At 44.6% G+C, this 22,529-nt stretch overlaps 1 protein-coding gene across 1 annotated transcript; it reads right to left on the bottom strand.

The window, feature by feature from the left end:
* Window positions 1–1,611: 1,611 nt before the first annotated feature.
* Window positions 1,612–19,599, bottom strand: LOC309595142 (uncharacterized protein). The gene is made up of 6 exons (XM_082321691.1): window positions 19,517–19,599; window positions 11,691–11,902; window positions 11,001–11,087; window positions 10,483–10,530; window positions 5,015–5,105; window positions 1,612–1,836 (listed from the first exon to the last, which is right to left on the bottom strand). The coding sequence occupies exons 2-6, from the start codon at window positions 11,778–11,780 to the stop codon at window positions 1,751–1,753; spliced, it is 402 nt and encodes a 133-aa protein (XP_082177817.1). The 5' UTR covers window positions 11,781–11,902; window positions 19,517–19,599; the 3' UTR covers window positions 1,612–1,750.
* Between the last annotated feature and the right edge of the window lie 2,930 nt (window positions 19,600–22,529).

Genomic DNA, 22,529 nt, shown 5'->3' with positions numbered 1-22,529 from the left:
TCTTCTCATGTAACTGTCAGCAGTTACAGATTTGCATGCATGATGTCCCACCTGGATTTATCCACACAGCAGGAAAAGGGGGTCAAACTCTTCCCATACCTGGCAGCATGCCTCATCCTACAGCATAAGATTTAGATCAGTCCCTGTGATCTTATCCATTTAATCCTTGATTTCTCTGCTACGTGGTAGAGGAGGCACAAAGGTTATCTGTGATGCAGTTTTCTGCTGACACCACCAAATTTCATACACAGGAAACTACTGTTAGGGCAAACCAGACAACACACAGAATTAACAGGATCAGGACTCTGTTCACTACTAAACAGAATTAATAGGATCAGGACTCTGATCACAACTAAACTGGGGGGACTGGACAAAATGACCTAGAAGAAAAAAAAAAACACAACCTTTTTTTCCCCCCTATTATCTCTCTCTGATCAGCCCGTCCTCTTAATTCTGCATACATTTTCTTGTGTTAAATAAATACGTGCTAAGGGAACAGATGTCTAATGAAAGGATAATAAATGAGCTCAATATATACTGCCGTTTCATAGGTTTCTGCTATGCACTGCCATAAATTTAAAGCCAATTATGTTCTGTTTAAATATTTAACACTGTAAAGCTAGCCAATTTTACATCTTGTCAAAGATAACTGAAATACCCACTTTGTCCCTTTAATAGGCAGGCAGAGCATCCACAAAATGGAAAATACCACTGGGATTTCACTGTTTGCAACTGGATACTGTAAATACCCTCCATTCCTCAGAATTTAGCGCGATCAGCTCTGACACCAAAAGCACAGATCTGCATACAATGTGAGACTTGAGAGCAGCCAGCAACAATCACAGACCAACTGGCTACTGCTGTCTCCCAAAACTGTATCAGCAAGCTTTTATTTGCATAGCTGCAACACTAGAGGACCCCACATACGCACATTATGGACTGAAGATACAACTAATTTAAACTGAATCCTGAGGCTCTGCAAGGAAGCAACCTTTGTGTAACTGGTTCTTTACAGATGCTCCTTTGAAGTGATGAAATCCAGTGGCTGTGACTAAGCTTGTAAACATTGTGCACTCAGAGTTGCTATCAAATTCAGGGGGAGTGCCACCAGGCCAAAAGCTAGTTACAGGAGATGGCCCTGAGCTGATAATGCTAGCATAAAAATTTCAGAATCAATCCCAAGACATCAGGGTGTGAACTTTCCTCTAAAGCATCCAAGTTACTGAGCAACAGCATTAGGTAACCTGGAAATGCCATGAAGGTTTTTGTTTCTGACATAGTAATGAAAGGACTCGAAGACTGTCTTTCGGATGCAATCCCTATGGGCAACTGAGCAAAACTTAACTCGGGACTGCTCCATCAATCTACCAGAGGTGGTATGATATGTAAGTTCAGCAATTAGCTGTGTAAATAGGTTTCCTTTACTGTATCTGCATTACTGAGTCAACACTATCTTTCTGTTGAACTATTGCTGTCCATGGCAGGGCAAGGCACCATGTTATCCAAGTATTTTTAAGAAAGCTTAATATCCTCACAAAAGATATACTACAACCGTGAAAGGCATCTCCCCGACAAGGCATTTGCCATTTCTTCCTCTCAGTCCCTCTTTGGATGTTTGGGGTAAGCTAGCAGACAACGGGAGAGAAAGCTTGGCCAAAATTATCACAAAGGAAGAATTTGAAATATGACATTAAAAATCCTGTTTGCTTTCCAGTCCTCTGGCTTCAGCAAAACGTGAACAGGTGGCATACTACTGAGCTGTGGCAGGGATGTTACTCAGAGATCTCCTAAGACCAGTAGTTTTGCCAGGCCTGGAACCGTCTTTTCCAGTGATGCCTAAAGGGAAAGATCATGGGAGAGAGAGGGTTAGAGCTCTGGGTCCAGGAGCCTAGCTGCCCAAATGCCCCATTACAGAGTCAGTGCAAGGTTAAAAGGTGGCAAGGATCCATTCCCAAACAACCAAAGGTCTTCACAACAACATTCCCATTGCTCTTGTATCAGCTCCAGGCTAAAGCCTGACACAAATGGCTTCCCTGGCAGCAGGCCTCAGCATGAGGCTATTGAAAGTCCAAAAGTTACAGTCTGTGTGAAATTTTCTGGCTTCTGCTATGGAAACACACATGATCAGCCTCTGCTGTGAGCAGTTATATGTATTTCCAACTGCCACCCTGGATCCTCATGAGACACAAAGTACCAGGAGTGCCTTACCCAAAGCCATAAACATCAGGAAAACAGATGCACAGAAGGTCTGGAAATTGTCTCAGAGTGGGGAATGTTTCTGGCTACACAGGCTTGCTCTGATCTGTGGCTAACCCCTTGGTTTCAGGAAAGCTGAGGTGACCATTGGGGCAGCAGAAGGAACAAAGTGAGACAAAGGAGTTTGCAGCTGCTCCATCTCTCAATGTACTGAGAAGAACAAGGAAAGGAAAGACAGACAATAAGAAGCAAGATCCTAAGGCTGCTTCTGGTTTTGGACTGGGTCTTGGAACTTTTGCCATAAAGCAAGCTCTTTCCCTCTCACACCTATACTCCATTAGCCAAGCAAGGTTATTGAAACAAACCAAGGCCGCTTTTGTGGCTTAGGAATCCGCTTCCTCAATCATTCGGTAGTGGTACTCATGGAAGAGAAGACAAATGCTTCTTGGCCCAGACAAACAGAAGACTTCTTAACAACTGAGTTGTGATTGACAGCATCTGCAGGTAGCAAAACAATACAGCCCAAACCATTAACAAACCCCTGCCTGCTCCTGGATAACCTAGAGTCACCCATAACCAGCGCCTTGGGAAATCCAGAGCTGGATCCCCAGCTACAAAGGCCATGGAAAAACATCAGCGAGCTTTAAACCAGCTCTCTGCCCCATGGCAGGCTTGCAAGTTGTGTATATTTCTAGTTTGGCTCTTCCTATTTCTTGATTCTCCCCATGACAGACTGAAAAGCAGGGAGTCAGTCATTGTTTATTTCAGCAATTCTTCCTTCCTTAATGTTGCAGACATGAAGCCCAGAGCAGATCTCTTTCCCACTCAGAGCTGTACGGCGTACAACCTGCAGGATCAGCAAGCACATGGATCCTCCCATGCCCTCCCTCTAGCAGAGCGGCTCAAAAATCCTAACCTGAAAGGAAAAAGCAAAACAACGAACCCCAGAATGACTAAAATCTCTGGCTGTGCCTATAGCAGATTATTATGTGATTGCAGACTCCTGCTAACAAATCTCAGAGCAGTAGCCGCCTGCACGAGTAGCACAAAAGCTGGCAGGCGTATAATATCTAAGTTAAACCCAGACCCATCGAATGGGCTCATCCAGAAACTACCTGTCTGAAAGCTACTACAGCTGCATCTCACTTGCAAACAAGCCACAGGATCTGTAGTTTCCAGTAAGTCAGAATAGTAAGTCTCCTCTTTCCCTTTTTAGTCAGAAGTTTCTAAGACAGGATTACCACTCCATCTCAAGTTCCTGAGCTAATAACAGCTGTTATGAAATTTTCCAGAGGACTGCCAGGTTTCATACTGTACAGGCTTATCCCCACTGATTTTCAACTGGCGTTTTTTTGCCTCACAGAAGTGCACACCTTCCCCAACAGCAAAACTCCCCTCTCCACCCCTGGCGCTAAGCGTGCAGACACAGGGCGGTTTGCACTACAGTGTTGTCTGCTGCACTGCTGTCTCCCACTGACCGCAGCATCCGCTTATCCTGTCACATCTGGTTCTACCTCATTGCGACAGGAGGGAAACATATTCCTCATGCCACTGCCCTCGGTCCCACTCAAACTGAAAGGAAGAAGAAAGTACCCACATCGGCTGTGGTTTTGGGCGATGCTTATGAGTACTACAAAGAGGCAGCGACTGGGCCGGAGGTGAGCTCATCATCTGTGAGCCTGCGGCTCTGCTGATGTCATCACACAACTTGGTGGCAGGAAGTGATACGGGAGCAGGAGCCCGAGAGGAAACTGAACCGAGCAACTGAGGTTAACTACTCTGGCGTTTTATCATGTGGCATTTCCAGGGACTTTCTAAGAACCTGAGATTGGGTTTGGCTGCCCAGCGTCAGTTAGCTTGCTTCGCACGCCATGCTCAACAGCACTAACGGCAGCGGGATGAGGGAGCAGCTGTGCTGACCACATGGAAAAACAAGGCAACATCTGCCTCTCCTGGGTTGCTGGCCCCTTCCCCCTCTCACTCAAGGGAAAATATTTAATGAATAGCTTCCTACGATGCTCACTGAAGGTAGGACTCAGCTGCACGCACATTTTCCTGGCATCTACCTCAGAAACAGCCCTGACTGGTACAGGCTGGGCTTGGATTTGCACTTTCCCAGGGTTGTAGTGGGGCTGTGGCTCTGGGCGGTACATGTGTAAGTTCCTATGACAGTGATAACAGTTATCTGGCATCTCATCTCAGAGAAGCTTAGATAACTTGCAGCCCTATATAGAAACTTGCCGGTGTCGTCATTCTCCGTGCTGCTGATGCACAGAGTACATGCACACTGTACCAGCCACTAACAGAGAGCACTGCCTTAGAGTACAAGACAGGAAGGAAAGAGCAAGACTATCATGGAAGCATGCTGGAGTTAACCCAGCATGCTAGGATGTCCCAAATGTCGAGGGATCTTCAACTCTTTTCTTTTTTATTTTTTTTTCAAGCAAGGTAAGACATTCATGGTAGACTGTTTTCACTTTCTGTATAGCACAGCCAGACAATTTCACTGAGCCATACCTATACCAGTGACCAGAATCTCAGATACAGGACTTCTTGGAAAGACAAAGATACAGATTCTCTTCCCATCCCTCTTTTCTGCCTCCACTTCTCCAGAAGTAGTCACAACTGAATTAGATGGAAGGAATGTGCTACCCCTCCTGTTGTAACGTGCCTGGAAGCCTTCCAAATTCTCCTCAGTTTGTAGGATATACCAGAATGATTGCAGCCAATGCTAGAGCTTTGGGGGTACATGCATGGTTTGCCAGGAGCATGGCTGCATGGTTTAGTCTTGTGTAATTATGATTATCTAATTTCAAACCTTGTGTGGCTGGTGTTGAGTTCAAATTCAAGTCACTGCTTCCCTGAGGATTTCCTTCCTGAGATGCTTCTTCTGGGACAACTAGTTGAGGCTATGAAGAAAAACACCAAAAACAAACAAAACCCCCCACATAAAATTAGGTATCAAGAGACAAAATTGCGAATACACAAAGTAGATGGAAAACAAAATGCCTTTGATTAATGTTATTTAAATAAGACTGTGCAGCCCTGAAAGCATGCCCGTTTGCCACCACTTGCTATATCCAACCATACGCAAGAGCAAGCACCAGTGCATGTAGTGTCCACACACATTCACAAGCATCTCTGAATCGTTGTCAGAATCCATAATAAGCCACCGTATTACCAGTCTTGTGAGACACACAGCCCCATGGCCCCACACTTTTTGAAAAAATCTCCCCATTATGCAGCCGTGGAGAAATTTTTTCATACTTGAGAACACTTTCTATATTTCAGGATATTTTCCTGAACAACTAAACATTTTGTCCATTGAAAATTAAAAACCAAGTGGCTGTTCTTTTTCTTCTGCTTTGGTTTTACCCCCCGCCCCCCCCCCCCCCCCCCAAACTCCTCAGCTATGAAAACAAATTAATTTTGAACTGAAACATCAGAATGTTTCACTAACCAAAGTTAGAATGACACATTTTGAAACATTAAAATGAAAAAAAGAAAAAGGAGCCAGTGTACAAAAAGTCTTAACTTCAATAAATTGGCATGTAGCAAAGATTTTTTTTTTTTTTAAATTACTATGCAGCTCATTGTTTATAGTAACGAGCACCCTAACTTACAGCTCTGGCACACAAAATTAATTTAACCACAAAATGCCAAGCCTAACCCTAGAACTACAGCTACTACAATCTGTTACAGAAGAGAATGGCTGGAAGAGCCTTTGAGTCTTTTCCAACCTCATTTGCAGCCTGTTATAGATGAGGGATTGCTATAAATTATTTCTAGCATACTATAGGTGTTTATAGACTGGGCAAATCCCTGAGCACCCTGATCCAATTAGACCTGCTTTGAGCAGTGGTTTGAACTAAAGATCTCCAGTGGGCCCTTCCAACCTAAATTATTCTATGATTCTAAAAAAAATAAAAATAAAAAGAAGTGTAGGTACACACACAGCTGAGGAATACCAGACATTTGATATCACTATTAATGCATCCTGGGAGATATCAGGATGCTCCAAACTGTTGTCTTGCTGCTTCTGTGCAGCATAAAGGTCTCAAGGAAGAATAAAGTGCCAACTGAATTTATAAGGAAGTGTTTTAATTAAATTACCATTACAGAAAAAAGAATTTCCATGGAAAAACTTTTTTTGAAATTGCACTTCTACCTACAAAAAAAGAGAACATAGGACAGGAAAACTATTCCAGCTAGCTTTATTTCAGAAGTTAGCTTCTGACAGCATACACACGGGTGTCTGTGCCCCACAAGATGTTGGGGAGCATGTTCTCAATGCTGCCCGGCTTCCCCCATTTCCTTTTCCACTGCAGAGCCTGCGCCTGGGGAGGAAAGGTCTCCCTGCAGCTATGTCAGGCACACAGAATAGCTACAAAGCAGCTATTCTATCACTATGACTGTCAGCTTAACCACAAGTCAGCCCTGTCAGCAGGTGTTTTATAAACTGTCCCTTGCTCTGAAACCGTCTCTCAGACTTGTCCTGCATAGGATCCTCGGCTTTTTATAGTATGTACTTCACCTTTTTTGGCTTTCCTGAACCCTACAATAACAGAGTTTCACAGCCAAAGCTGCTCTGCTCCGGTTCAGACTGCATCATGGCAACAGCAGAAGCTGGGACTGAATCTGTTCCTCCCCCAGAATTCCATTGCTTGCTCTTTCCCTTACCAGGCAGGAAGCAAAAAGGCACTGTAGCACTCCTGAGGGTTAAACTTGCCTATTAAATGAAGAATGCATAAACTAGTGCCAGAAACTGCCTGCCAGCTCCTCTAGAGTCCCTTGGTCTCCGCATTTGTATTTACCCATTGTAGTTCATGGCTACACATAGAGGACACATCCGTTTGTACCATTGCCCAAGACAAGACAGTAGCTGACGCCTCCTTCCCCCTCTCTTCTCAATCTCTGCCTCCCCTCATGCACGTGGCCATGTCAAATTGCACCTGCTGATGCATATCCCTCGTACCCCATCTCAAATTCAGCAATATCCAGACTGCTTCGAAGCTACTTGCAAAATCCTGCCACCTTTCACTGCTCCCGAGGAAGGACTGTCACACCACTCAGATGTCAGCGCTCATGCAACCATCTGGATGCCAGTCCCTGACCCTACTTTCACCTGGTGAGGGTATGCCATATGATGTTGCTCTTCTCATCAGTGCTTCTTTTTAGCACAAATATTCCTCTCCTAGCTATTGCTTTCTAGCTGGGTTGCAACTTCAGAGTAACTTCTAATGGTCAGCTTCTGAGCTCCCTGAAACTTCTTCCATCTGTTTGCCTCTGGGGCCTGTCTGAAATTCTGGTGCAAAGCAATTGGTAACTTACCAGAGTTCAAACTGTCTCAACCACATCTGAAGAGCATGCTGCCAGCACCCAGCCCGGAGTGAGAAACCCTCTCATCCAGGACAAATTCTCAGAGCAGGGAGAACCCTGCAACCATGATCCTTCAGGGAACACCTATAATATCTCTCATTTTATTTTTATAAAATTACCTTTGATCCATGTTACCTGGGGGTCAGAGGTACATTTTCTGGCTGTACAGGTCTGTCCCTGTTCCCAGCCCTAGCTCACCCTGATGCTGTGTCTCACACTTAGCTGTATTACCCTGGCATTTTCAGTCCAGCTCAGCAATGTTCAGCTCTGTTCTCTATCAGCAGATAATCATAGAATCGTTTAGGTTGGAAAAGACCTTTAAGAACATCAAGTCCAACCATTAACCTAGCACTGCCAAGTCCACCACTAAACCATGTCCCTAAGCACCACATCTACACGTCTTCTAAATACCTCCAGGGATGGGGACTCAACCACTTCCCTGGGCAGCCTCTTCCAGTGCCTGACTACCCTTTCAGTGAGGAAGTTTTTCCTAATATCCAACCTAAACCTCGCCTGGCGCAACTTGAGGCCATTTCCTCTTGTCCTATCGCTTGTTACTTGATGGAAGAAGCCAACCCCCACCTCGCTACAGCCTCCTTTCAGGTAGTTGTAGAGAGCAATAAGGTCTCCCCTCAGCCTCCTCTTCTCCAGACTAAACAACCCCAGCTCCCTCAGCCACTCCTCACAGGACCTGTGCTCTAGCCCATCACCAGTTTCGTCACCCTACTCTGGACACGCTCCAGCATCTCAATGTCCTTCTTGTAGTGAGGGGCCCAAAACTGAACACAGTACTCGAGGTGCGGCCTCACCAGTGCCGAGGACAGGCGGATGATCACTTCCCTAATCCTGCTGGCTGCACTATTCCTGATACGAGCCAGGATGCAATCGGCCTTCTTGGCCACCTGAGCACACTGCTGGCTCATATTCAGCCAGCTGTTGACCAACACCCCCAGGTCCTTTTCCGCCAGGCAGCTCTCCAGCTACTCTTCCCCAAGCCTGTAGTGTTGCATGGGGTTGTTGTGACCCAAGTGCAGGACCTAGCACTTGGCCTTGTTGAACCTCATACGACTGGCCTCCCTTCCCACAGTCCCTTTTGTCCTGGATGCTCTGCTTAAACAGAGCTGTGCTCCTCATCTGGTCCAGGGAACAATCTACGTATCCCTGCTTATAGAGTCTTTGGGCAGGAAAATAACATCTTCCCCACAGAATCTGAGCTCCTTCTGACCCACTCTGTCCTTGAAAGGGAATTGAGACCTAGGACTGGCTGTGCCTCCTTATCCCTTTCTGATATCTCTCCAATGCGCATGGCTCTAGTATATATTTCTGAGCTATACATGTTCAAGTAATTTTTCTTGCTTGCTTGCACCTAATTCATAAAAGGGCATCTTCCCTCCTAATTTGCTGCTGCTTTGTATTTTTTCCCTTATCTCACTTCTTCCTCTCTCTAAAAAACAAAGACATCTTCTAAAAAAACCCAAACCTTTTTTTTCTTTTTCTACTTTGCAGCCCTGAGATGTTTATTTTTCCTCCAAATGCACTTTGGGCTTTTCACAGCAACCTGGCTGTGGCACCCTACCACTACTGAAAGGGAGAACACTGTCCTTTTTATTCATGTCCTTCTAGGTCCTCCTGCTTCTCTTTGAGATTTGTCAGCCCATGAATGACACCAGCAGAACTCACTGGGTAAGATGCTGTGGTCTCTAAGACACAGCCATTTCTCCCTCCAATGCTTTTCCATAGAGCTTGAGGATCCCAGTTTGCAGAGCTGGTTGCTTTAAGCACTGGTAACACACCAGCTTTCCTTACACAGTGTATTTAAATAACATAATATAAATGGGCTTAGAAAAAGCAATGGGCTTTTAGCAAAAGCTATGTGCTGAACCAGACTGTGACCTTCTCATCTGGATTTCAAAGAAGAAACAGCAATTGGACAGATTTATGGAGTAGATCTCTTGTCTGGGAGATTCAGTTCTGCACTGGGTTTGCAGACAGTTTCCTCCACCACTATCCAAGAAATATTTGCATGCCAAGGTCACTGTCATGTCAGGAAAGTCTTCTAATCTCTCCCACATCCTGGCACTTCCTCCCTGGTGAAGATTTTCTTCCAAGCCTCCTGCGTAGCCCTCACAGACTCCTCTTATCCCTCTGTTTCGGCTGAACCAGACAGTGTCCCTTTCCATCCTAAGCACTCCTGTGGCACCGCAGCTGTAGAACAAACCTGTGGATTTCTGCAGCAAGTGCACAGCTTGGGTTTGGTCTAGAATTTGTTGTGGTAACAGATAGACACCAAATAATGGTTTTGGTTGTTGTGCGTTTTTTAAATCACTCCTAATGATAGATAACATGCCATTAATTGTCCACAGGACTGAATATCTTTATTAAGTAAAAGCTTTCATTTGTTTTCATGCCTGAAATGTTCTATCTTCATCTACTGATTTTTACTAATCCTTTGTTTGCTGCATAAAAGAGCCTCCTGCTGGCAAGATTCAAAGTTTTGTCATTCACCAAATTTCTCTTTTTGCTTAATTTTAAGTTTCTTCTTTTGAAACAAACTGACATGCTAAGCAATCACTTTCACTCTTTCAAGACTCCTGGGAAGACAACCCCTCTGCCTGAAAAAGGATGGAATCTCTGGTCTGACATTCCAAGCCTTGGAAAGCACCGTGGAAGACTGGTATGTCTTGAATTAAGTACAGCAGCTCTCCTGGGCTCTCAGAATTCTTCAGGATGTGAATCTTAGGGGTGACTGGAAAGGTAGTTAGAGCTTCCCTAACAGGTTAGATTTCCAGGCCACCTAGGCTGAAAGAATGTCATTGCAGATAGAGAGCCTGAGAAGAACAAATGCAACTGAAAATGCCCCAGGATCTGTGACTGGAGAAGATGAAAAGGACTGAACACTGTACTCACCCACTTGCGGGGCCTCCCTCTTGGCCTTTTCCCAACAGAAGGTTCTGCCTTTATTGAAAACACAGGGGGGGAAAAAAAAAAAAAAAAATTTTCAGCTCTCATGTTTGCTGGGCACCATGACTAATACACCAAACCTGGCCAAGGTGACCTCTGAATAAAAAGTTCTTGTGAGACAAGTAGCAGAAAAGGCAAAAGCTGGGGATAGAAGACAGTTGAGGAGGAAACACCTGCCAGACTACACTGGTTGTGATTATTTGGCAATGGTGGAAGAGAAATGCTAGAAGGAAGCTGCTGAACAGGCACTGGCAACACAGGAAGGCTGGGAGGCGAGTTAGGACTAAAACCACAATAACTGGTTTGTCCAAGAGTGGCAATTAAAGCTGAGCTGAATTAGGGGCAACTTTCATTCTATTTTTAAGCTAAGAGAGACCTCCCTGCTTGTCTCTCTAGCAATGCTTCAAGAAGGGACAGCCAGCTTCTCTCTCCCCCATAAAAGAATATAAGCCATTTACTCTTACCATTTGTCCCAATACAGTAGTCACTTTCTTGCTTCCTTTTGGTCTTCCTCGTGGTTTCTTCACTGGCAATGGTCCCACAGCCTCCTCCTGGGATAAAAGGAGAAAATAATTTAAGCAGGATGATCTCTGGAACAACTTACAGCTTCTCATTCTAATGTGTCTTAAGACTGTCTTACACCAAAAATAGCACCCAGACCACTAAATACCCGGTTGTCTCTGCTTTTCCAGCTGTGAAGTGCATTAGAAAATGGCCAGAAATACCCCTACCCCTTTGTCTTTTGGGCTGGGGAAATGAGTAAGTTTCCAGGACTCTGGCCATAGTGCCTGAAATGGGGAGAGAAAAGGCCTTGGCCTTCTCCGCTCTATGTAAGTACCGGTGCAGAAACAGAGAGTGATGACACCTGAAAGTCTCCAGACTAGAACAGAGATCTGGCTAGCTCTTCTCGTGCCATTTCCTGGCCTGAACAGTCATGGTCTGTCACATTAGAGGCACCTCTGAAGCCAGTGGCTGAGATGCCCCAGGGTGCACATACTGCTGCTTTCCTGAATAGCAATAATGTTTACCACAGAACACCTCAGCTTCCCTTGCTCTTTCTTAGTGAGCCACTTCCCAGGGCTGCCTGCAAATCCTATCAATCAGGCTAATGTCATAGTATCCTCAGGCAGCCTCTTAGGATGATGTGTCCTCACCTGTGGCTGCTTCTTTGGTCTTCCCCTCTTTCTCTTCAGGCCCTCGGTCAGTGTAGATGAGCTGGGGTTCACTGGCCTCTCGTTGCTCATGTTGGCACCTTCCACAGTTTCCAGATGATAATCCAACAGGTTATTTTTCCATGGACTGGGAAAGAGAATTTGTCTTGTCTTTCTTTCCCTATCTTGTTACGGATTCTCCTCTACCTGCAAGGCTGAAATGGTGAGAGAGAATCAGGCATGACAGCCTGCTGTTGTTTTTATCAGCTGGAAGAGTCTGGGACACAGCAAACATTTAGAAGCATAACTGTGCTTTATAAACATTATTGAACCGTTCTCTCACATGGCCCATTCCTCAGCTTTCTGAGGCTTTTGGCCAAAAGAGCTGATTGCTCCAGGTGCCAGAGCATGTTGGTACCTGCATCTACCTTTCCCCCCCGTTAGCCAGTTTCATCCAAACTGACAAAGACAATGTCTTCAGCTCTTTAAACTCCCCTCTTTGTAGGCCTCCTTTGCCTGAGGAGGAAGGAGGTGGGAGACAAAGTGGTGGTGGTGAGTTATAAATGCCCCATTCAAGGGTAAAGCTTCATTTGGAGATCCTGTATCGTCAGATACCAAAGCTAATCCTGACACCCAAATCCACAGCAAAGAGAACCTTATATCAGCATGCTTGAGAGAGCAAGTATCGGGGTACAAACTCTTTAAGAGGTGAATTTGGCCCTGGAGCTGTCCCTCAAGAGTTTGTTCCTAATCACCAACTGAACAGGCACTGTCCGGAAAGATGGCCTGACCCCATTTCAGAGCGCTCAGCCTCTGGTCCTGCACGACTCTCACCATTTCCTACAGGACAAAAGAAGTCACCAAACCTGTTTTTTGCTTGGATCCTGAGCACTGGTTTGTCTACTGCAAGTTTTGTATCAGCAGGCTTGCCAGTCAGACTCCTCCCTGTCCCCAAGCTCTACTTAGTGCCTGCTGTGGTTGGAATGAGCCCTGATCTGACTTGTTTGCTCTAAGAAATAACCAAGATCATGAGCTGTTGAGGGTACATAGGAAACCAATGACTTTCCTTGCTTCTGCTTGAGGTTTCTCCTCTGGTGTTGTCTGCCAGAGAAGGTGGCAGTCTGACTGTGAGCCTTTACACCCTCACATCCCAAAGCAGGAAGAGGAGGGAAGAGACCTTGACCAGAAGCTCAGCTGGCACCTGAATCCCAGGCCCATTAAGTGAGTTGGGGGTCACTGGTCTTGCTTGTGTGTGAGGTAAACCCTAGCCAAGGATGTGAGTTCAGCTCCCAGTTTGCAGATCAGCTTGAAAAAGGCACTTGCAGCCTCCCCAGACCTTGGCCCTCCTTTCCTTCTTGCACAGGAGGGAGGGCTCAAGAAGATGAGGGGGGCTGAGGGGACTGAGCCTGGCTGGACAGAGGCCAGCAGTGCTGGCTGAATCCTCTTTTGTCAGTAATTCTTACCACAATTTTGTGAAATAGCTGAGAATAGTGCGATCCGGAAAGTAACATCATTGCTTGCTTAGGAAAGCAGGAGTATATAGAATGCATTTCTACCTTCTGTGCAAAGCCATTGCCGCCTTCTTATCTAGATGTTGCAGGTGTAGTCTGCCTTGCCTATAGAAGCTGTTCTGCCTCCACCTGAGAAATGTTTTTTTGCAGCTCTTTGCTCTACCTGTTTTGTTTCTCCTTTCTCACTCGTTAAATGAAAGGTAACAACAGCATGCTTAAACAGCTCTTTGTCCCATTGGCCTTGAGTGCTGCTGGGTCCCCAGGTCCCTCCAGCAGGCTCTACCTGAGGCAATAAAGGCAGTATTGCAAGTAAGTGCACAGCTGCACTACGGAGAAGAGTGTGACTGTTTTCTTCAAAATAATGCTGGAGGGCAGAAGCTGGGTTCAGTTCCAGTTCATGCATGAACAACTCTACCTAGTGAACTCCCTGGATGTCCCTTTGTGCACACTGTTGGGACCCAGCTCACAGGTGCTGCTGCACACTCGGCTTTTCTATCAAAACTTCTGATCAGAGGGTGATGGAAAGACCACAGCTCAGGTCTCTGAGTTCAGGCTGCATCTGGAGGGGAGACAGTTAGGAAAAAAAAGTTTCTTTGTACTTGCAAGCTACGCACAGTTGCCACCAAGTCCCTGAGAGACAAGCACAAAACACTTTTGCAGTCTTTTTCAGAGAAGAGCTGTGCTTTTAGAAACTGTTACCAGAGCTTTGTAGTTTGATCAGATGTTCAAGTTCCAAAGATGAGAGGGCCTTAAGATGACAACAAATATTCTGCCCTCTGGTCCAGCTACTGTTTCCCGCGCCTGCATTTACTGGTCAGAATTGGGGGTCAAACGGCCTTGTGCTGGTCCTGGCATTTGGGGCTGGCTGAGGCAGGAAGGAGTCACTGAGGTACACAGACCCTGGACTGCCCTAAGAGCAGAGAAGCCTTAGTGCCTCTTCCCAAAGGCAGGTCTAAGCCAGCCCTGGCTCGTGCTGCATACATCTGCTGCTGGATCAGCCCAGAGTGCTGTGAAGGTGGCTTGAAGCCTCCTGAGCCTGAGCCTCCCCTCAGCTGCCTGTGGGAAGGGAAGAGACATCACCATACGAATGGGCAAGTGTGAAAGTTCTGTCCAAGCCAGGCCCCTGAGAAGAGATTAATGCTGCTTTGACAACACAGCTTCTACCTATGGATCACAGTAATTTGAAAGCACTGGTTCAATGCCTCTTGGAATTCAGGTCCTAATGCTAATATGTGGAAAAGAGTTACAGGGGAAATATAAACATGTCCTTGAAAAGTATCATATGTGCATGTTTTTCCCTGGTAATGCCAAAGCATAAGGAACAGGATGAATGATGCGGTATAGCAGACATTGTCAAAGATAACAGATGCAGTTATATCTGGGGGAGGCAGTGCTGACAGGAGGGCTGAGTGAAATGTTTGTAGTTTATTTTTCAATCTCAGATTGCACTATCTGCTTGGTCATCTCAGGCTGGACACACAGAATCTGAAAACGTTACCATCAGATGCAGCAAGAAAACTTCCAGCCTTCACTCCATATTCTAACAAAATGTACGCAATCACAACAGACACTGAAGCCGTTGCTCTTATTGACATGACCTCTCTCATGAGTTCACTATAACTGAAACCTGCACTAAATCCAAATTTTGCATGTCATTATTTAAGTGGGAGCAACCACAGTGTACAGAATTAATTTTTCGCCAGATGCAGAGAAAGTAAGTTCTTACACAATGATTGTTTTCTAAATCTTGCTAGACCAATACACTCTACAATGTCTTTCACATATCTGGTAAGCTTTCTACAGACAGGACTGCAGACAAGCGTATAGAGACTGCTAGGAGATAGCAGTGTCTTTGTACATCTCTCTTCCACCTTCCCATCACCCACCAAAGGCACACGCTTCTTGAAGCCTGGTGTGAAAAGAAAAAAAACACAAGCAAAGCTATACAAGCATCAGTCCTTAGGGCTTTTGTAAGCTTTACATGACTCAATGTAAAATGTATACAAAGCAAAAGCACCCACTGCAATTCTACTTCAAATTTCTCAGCAATAACTTTCCATTTATATATATCTAAAAACCCAAACCAATATTGACTCCCATTGTATACCAAAAACCATGTATGCTCTCCAGGGTCACTGCACTCCCTGCTGGGAGTAGAGCCAGCAGGGCTGAATTCCAGTCCTGTACACTGTCCACAAGGGCACAAGACCTAAAAAAACCTATCCAAATGCTTGTGGGCCTTAGATTGCCTTTATGTCAGCCATATACACAGCTTTGCATGTGATGCAGATATGTGAATACATGTTTTTGGCAGTATTCAGACCTCTATGTTGCAGAGACACCACATAAAACAAAGCACCTCATGTCCCAAAAATATTCCCAGGCACCTGGCAGAGGACAGGGGATTCTCACAGTCTCAGGCTTTGCACCTGATTTAGGTGCTAAGTTGTACAAAGCCAGTTTTTCTACCACACCGAATTCTCAGGAAAGAAAAGCTCCTCCGGGGGGCAATGTAGTTGTAGTCTAACACAGGCTATTGAATAGTGTTCTTGAGGGACTTTTCCCTTTCCACAGACTACAGAGGAAACCTTGGGGATGAGCCTACCGACTTGGGCAGGTAAATCAAATGGCAAAACCCCTTCCTGTTTGTTTCCTCAGGGAGGTTAAATTTTAGGCTATGTCCTTGGGAGAAATACAGTATGACACAGGGATGCTTGAGACATTGTACTGAAACCCCCAAACTGTGTGCATGATTCACAGCAAATGCTGCCAGAAGATGATTGTCTAGCTGTGGTGCCCACATACAAAATACAAAGCTCACAAAGCCTTTTTCAAAGCATAATAGGAGTGTGATTATAAGAGACCCTTCATTATAGCCTTAACTCTGCTGCTGTCTCTATAATAATAGGAAAAAATATCCACAAAGCACAACTCCCACTTAGTAGCACAGCGCCATTGTTCTGCTGTCACGTGTGACAAACTAAACCCAGGGTAACTTCACTGATGTGAATGTGGTCACTTTTCTGTCCCTCTAGTAAAAGAGGGAGGGAAAAATTTGGCCCAAGCTCTGCATCAAGCGGAGGAGGATAAAAGACTTTGTTACTCAAGACATCTAAAGAAGGGGGTTAAGAAGGCCGGGCAGAGAGAAACCTTTCATTCCAATAACTGTAGCAATAACAATCTGCACTCGCATTATGAGAAATTACTTTCACCTTCCGAGAAATCAAATGCTCACGTCTTTTCAGATATCACAGGAGATCAAGAAACACCACAGCTAGTTGCAGTTCCCTGTGGACTGTTCTATCAGAAAAGCAGGATACCCAAGCGCTGGAATATCTCCCTTGGGAAAGAACAGTGGTAGTAACACTCTACCAAATGCACCTTCTCTGCCAGATTTTTGTATGAAATGCGGAACTTATGGGCTACTAAATCAAGCCTGTGGCAATAGCAGGTAACTGCCAGAGTCTCATAAATCACATCTCAAAAACACAAATAACCTTTCTAGGTGATTTCCCTAGCTACTTTGAGTGGCTAAGTCTAAGCCTTCTTTGGTCTCATGCTTAAAAGTCCTAGTTCCTTGCCTGTTGGGTTTTTTTAATGAGCAATTTATTGTCATTTGTTCTTGCATCACCAGAGTCCTTCAGCAGCAACAGTCATGTCTCCATTTTTAAACCCACTCTACCGGATATACACATTAATCTGACCTCCCCCATCTTGCCCGGCTGAACAAGCCAGTGTATTCCAGCTTCTTGGTATCTCCTGATCATTTTGGTTGTCATTTACACCCTTTCCAATCTGAGCTCAACACTTCTGAATACGATAAGGATTCTTACTCTCAGAACTGTTTTCAGTGAGGACAGCTTGACTAACTTAACCTCTCACTTACCTGAGAGGCATGGGCTAAGCAACAGTTCAGTGCTAAAAACTCAGTTCCTGCGTAACATTAATAGCATGAGCTTCCAAACTGATTCAACCAGCAAGCTGTTCCACCACCTCCAGTATATCCTGACTGACAAAATATCCGGTTCAGAAGACAGAAACTGTTTAAGCTTACAGAGGACAAAAAATACAGGAATGGTATGGGCTTCCATGCTTCACATCAAGGGAAGCTCAAGTGCTAGGGACCAGCTCAGGGCCTGAACGGGAACTTCTGTAGCTCTTATCTACAGAGTTACATTTCCGACTTTGTTATAGATTTCTCTGGGTAACCCTAATGAAAGTGCCTTCATGTGTTTCAGTTCCCCATCCACAAAATGGTGCGTAGTTCCCTGACTACTGAGCTATGCTGGTGATGGGGCTGAGGGGAAAGAACCTGAGTGAGGCAGGAGGAGGCCATCCTGTCTGTGCCTGTTCTTCTGAGGCAGCCAGCAAGGCAGGCAGGTGCTACCAGCTGGGATAGGAACTTATGGACTAAAGAGCTATCTACCAGGAAACAGACAGTGCCAGAAGCTTTTTTTTTTTTTACATTAGAGACATGCACAGCTACAATGGGAAAAGGCTTGTTGGTTACTGAGTTTCAGGCAATGATGGGACATGAACAGTCTCTGTTTCCTATTTCCCAGATCCTGAGCACCCAGCTTCAGCACAACATCAATACACTGCAGGAGCACTCTCTTGAACGAACCGATGCTTGATGCAGTGCCTGCCAACTTATTTCTCTCTCTGTCCAGATACCTGAGCCAGTTACTACTCTGAGAGGCACCTTGCTCATCCTAATCCATACCACAATTAATCATAGAAATACCATCATCTGCTGTAGCTAGCCTAAAATATTCCCATTCCTTCCTCAGAAAAGTGAGGCTTTGTGCTTGCCTGTAGAATGGGTCAGGCCATGTGTGGAGTCCTAGCCACACTGAGGTCCTATTCATTTCTGTATGCGCAGGACTTTCCCTGAAGGTTGCCACATATTTCCACAGTGAAGGGCTCAGCCTCAATCCTACCTCAGCGCCATCAGCTTTCAAGTCCTGCCAAGGCCCCAGGCTTCTTATGGTCAGAGCAGGCAAAGCAAGGAGGCAGTTGACCACCCCAGGGAAGACATGGGAAAGCACTGCTGGATACCAAGACCAGAGAGGAAGAGAGATCTGGAATCTGTTCCTGACTCTCATCTTGGGCAAGTCATGTAATCTTTCTGCGCTTCCCATTTGCTGTCTGGAAGTATTAACACTTTCCCTCAACCCGACATGGAGGGACAAAGGATTAAAAGCCGTTCCTATTTGTAGACTAACACTAAGAAGCCCCAACAGAAGAGAACAGAGCAAGGCAGACTCCACCAGCAGCCTCCCCCATATTGTCACGTTCAGGAGCACAAAGGAGAGGCTGTCGCAACAGGAGAAATACAGCTCAGGATTAGCCACATCCTGCTGAGCAGCAAAACACACCCTTACCCTCATCCCCCAGGAAGCTGAACGCTCATGGGACCAATTTGGCCCAAAGCTGTGAGCTGGAGTTCCCTGCCCTGGGAACCTGGCACAGAGCAGCACTGGAGTGTGAGTTAGGGTTCCCCAGAGCTGCAGCACGTTGCTGAACTGCACAGCACTTCTCACCCACTCGCAAACCAGAGCAGGTAGGGGATACAGGGCCCAGCTCACTGTCTCTATCCAAGGAAACTCATGTACCAAACACAGGACCCCAAGTCTTGAGGCCACTGCCTGAGGTCTTAAGACACCTTTTCAGCACTTCTCCCTGAAGTATCAAGCCAGTTCAGTGACACTTAATGCCTCTGTGAGGATTGTAGACTCCCTCGCATTACACGTTAAGAGCCTGTTAAAATTCTCCCTTAGGGAATTTGCCCGAAGACCCAAGTGTTTGCTAAAGGACTCTTTCTTCTCTTAAAGTCTCTGTCCAGATACTTTCACCAAAAAGCAAGTTCCCCAAGCACTGCAGAGTTAAATCAGTGGAGAAAAAACAACAGTACTTACAGGAAAATAAAAGGATAAGGAGAAATCTGTAGTTACTAAAACAAAATTTAAAATCACAGTCATCTCTTATTTCAGATATAGCATCAAGCCCCGCTCCTCTGCAGAATTACTATCTTGTTCAGCCCAGCTACTGACATCTGCAAAACACTGACCACTTGTGCAAAACCAGGAAACGGCCTTCTGCGTTTCCTGGTGAGGACAGGCGTTTTGGCACCTGGCACAGGGACGTACAAGGCAGCGAGTTTTGTGCCTTAACCTACTTCCAAACAGTCTTTTCCAATTACCGAGATGCAATTTATTAATCCCTGTGCCTTAACATACCCCAGCGTCTTGCAGATGGGCTCTGCATACACATTTCAAACGCAGGCTTGCTAATGTGGTAAGAAAGGAACAAGATTACCTGTTGAGAAGTTGGGCAGCGCCACTTGACCCGACCCCAGCAGACCTAGCAATGAAGGCAGGAGAGAAAGACAGAGGTATCCAGCAGCTAACACCCCTTCTGAGCTGGAGAGAAGCAGCTAACCGAAGTCTCTGCACACATTCATTTCAGGAGCCTTACAATGAGCCGAACGCTATTTATTGCGCTCCCAGTTAGTGATATGGAAAGCAGTGTGAGCACTGCCAGCGATCTCCTTCTGATGGCAGTCCTGAGTAGTGACAGCAAGTGAAACCGAGTTCACTTGCACCTGCCTGGAGTCTCACACTAAACAGACAACACCCAAAAATAAGAAAAATCCCCAACCAGACCACTTACACCAGGCAGCTTATACCACTGCCCTGCTTACTAAAAATAAGGCCAGTTTCCAAATGTGAAATAAATGATCTGAATAAAGGGGACAGATCATTTCACAGAGTTCCCTCTTTACAAATGCTAGAAAGAATCATGCTGACCCTGTTTTATGAAAGACAGCCCCCCCACTCTCCCCAAGAAACCCAAACAACAAACGGGTAGCCCCAGGAAGGCTTGTGATGACAAAGTGGTTATTAATTTGAGTGCAAAATGCGCTCAGGGCATTTATTATAAGCCACAAACAAAAATGGGAAGCTGACTTCAGTTGAGCATAAACATATTTAGAAAGGAGATGTTGCATGGCTCTAAGTTAGGTATTCTATATTAATTATGTGAACAACCATTGGAACTGGTAAAAGTCCCCAGGAGTATTTTGCAAAGCAAAATGCAGACTTTTCATATTACTGAGTTTGTACGTTTAAGACGCGTATACTGGGTTTTTTGTCACATCGCCATTAGCAAAACCAGAGAATTAAAATATCTCAATCTGTACCTGTATAAAACCCATTACAGTATCTTAGAGACAAAGTCTGAGGACTCTTCTTTATGTCAAGTAGTAAATTGCTTACAGTGACAGTACAATTGAATAAACTGAAGACTATTTTTTTTTTTTTTTCTCTCAGAGCTGTCCATATAGAAGATTTGCAATGTCTTGAGTTCCTCAGTACTTTCTGGAAATGTCAGTAAGGCACCTAAATCACTTACTGCAGTCTGGAAAATATCAGTCTCAACCTTATTAACAGAGGAATGATGATCTCCTGGTTAAGGATGTACATGGGGGCTCTGGAAAGATGTCCAGTTCTTGGGGCTGCCATGCACTTCCTATGTGACCTCAGGAAAGTCACCTTTTCTTTGTACTGAGCTTCCCACATGTAAAGTGGGGATAACACACAAAACAGGTAGCATCTTGCTTATTTAGACAATATTTTCTTTGGGAAGAGATACATTTCCCACCATATAATTACACAGGTCTTAGGCAAAGTGGCTCAAGACTTTATTTGGAGCTCCTAACCACTAATAAAACAAAATCAACATGAAGTGTTATGAAAAGGCTTTGATCACCCCTACAACAATGTCTAATCCAAAAATCATGAAACAGTGTATGAATTCAAGTACCTGAAAATCATTATCTATTAATCTAAAGGCTTAAATATATCTAGCTAATCTTATCAAAAATCCTCCTGCATACACACTACTATATCGTAGGGAAATACACAAACTTTTTCCATTTTTTATGAAAAATATTGTAATATTATTTAATACTATTTTTTAAATATCACTAGAGAAAGTTGTATGCATGATGTACAAACATAGTATAATCATAATGACTAGGTCAGAACCTGAATTATTATGGTTTGTATGAAATTAAGAAATCCACATTTCATACAAATACTTCCTGGCAAGGAAATATTAAACTGGATTCTACAGCACTAAACCAGAGATGGTTGACTGTCCACAAGTGCTAAAGAACATTATTAATATGGCAGAAATTAAACTTCTAGTTAGGAAATGTCAGATATAAAATTGGCACATGGAGTCCTATTTAATCGTTGGAGGATAGTGTCTTTAATTTCATATCCACACTTCATAATTTCATTAGCATTTAAAGCCAAGAGAAATTTTTCAAACATTCAGTATATAAATGACTGTCATTTCATCGTTATCCTTGGACTGAGCCCAAAACTTTTATACTTGACTGAAGCATCGGTCCCAGAAAATCATGTGTTCTTGATTTAAAGACATCATGGGATGGAGAGTGTACCACTACCCTTGGACATATGTTCCAGTGGTTAATCCCCTTGAAAAAGGGTGCCTAATTTACAATTTCATTCGTGTGCTTTCAGATTGCAGGTGCTGGTTCTTATCGTACTTTTCTCAGATAAGCACCCAGCCTACCTATTCCCTACCTCCCCAGCTCAGCGATACTTCTACACTGTTATCAAGTCCACTCACACTATTCTTCTAAAAAATTAGACTGAGCTCCTTAAGTCTCATGCTGTAAAGCTTAAAAAAAAAAAAAAAAAAAAAAAAAAAAATTGTGCCCCTCTCCTCATCTTCAAATATTAATACCTTTTAAGAAGAGGGGCACCAAAGAATCATGCCCTACTTCAGTAGCTGCCTTGACCGTCATTAAAACAGAGGTAAAATTAATTCCTCTTTTCCACCTCTGTGGTTTAACAGCCAAGGATCATAGGAGCCCTTTAAGAACACAAAACGATCTTTTCTACAGCATTCCCATTCATTTCACAAGCTGTGCCTTCCATCCATTAAACATTGCTATTTCTTTTTACCCTTTTGGCCAGTTCTTTTTTGCACTGTGCAACCCTTTTTCAGAAGTTAAAATTATCTGTCCGCCCCTGGACTTTACAACGGCGGTCCTTACCACACCATTTAACTGCTTTACAAACATGAATTAAACAATGTGTCCATTGCCACTCTATGGCGTGATAGTAGTTGTGTATTTTGCGAGGAAGGGGAATTAAGGTCAGTATCTTAGATATCAATATCTAGGTAAGATGTTGCCAGCAAAACAGTTTTACCACGTGCCGGTTCCATCCAGCTAGGTACATGAGGACAACATCAAAGCTTCCCTTGGGCAGAGTGGTAGATCTGATCCCTGTTC

Source organism: Platalea leucorodia (assembly GCF_965183815.1).
Source record: "Platalea leucorodia genome assembly, chromosome: 9".
Taxonomy (NCBI): Eukaryota; Metazoa; Chordata; class Aves; order Pelecaniformes; family Threskiornithidae; genus Platalea; species Platalea leucorodia.
This window is presented reverse-complemented; position numbering and strand designations above follow the sequence as displayed.

Coding starts and splice junctions, on each gene's coding strand:
- LOC309595142 (XM_082321691.1), bottom strand. CDS start 11,780: ATGAGCAACGAGAGGCCAGTGAACCCCAGCTCATCTACACTGACCGAG. Junction 10,531..11,000: donor CTACTGTATTGGGACAAATG/GTAAGAGTAAAT, acceptor TTTTCAATAAAG/GCAGAACCTTCTGTTGGGAA. Junction 5,106..10,482: donor GAGGGAGGCCCCGCAAGTGG/GTGAGTACAGTG, acceptor TTTTCTTCATAG/CCTCAACTAGTTGTCCCAGA.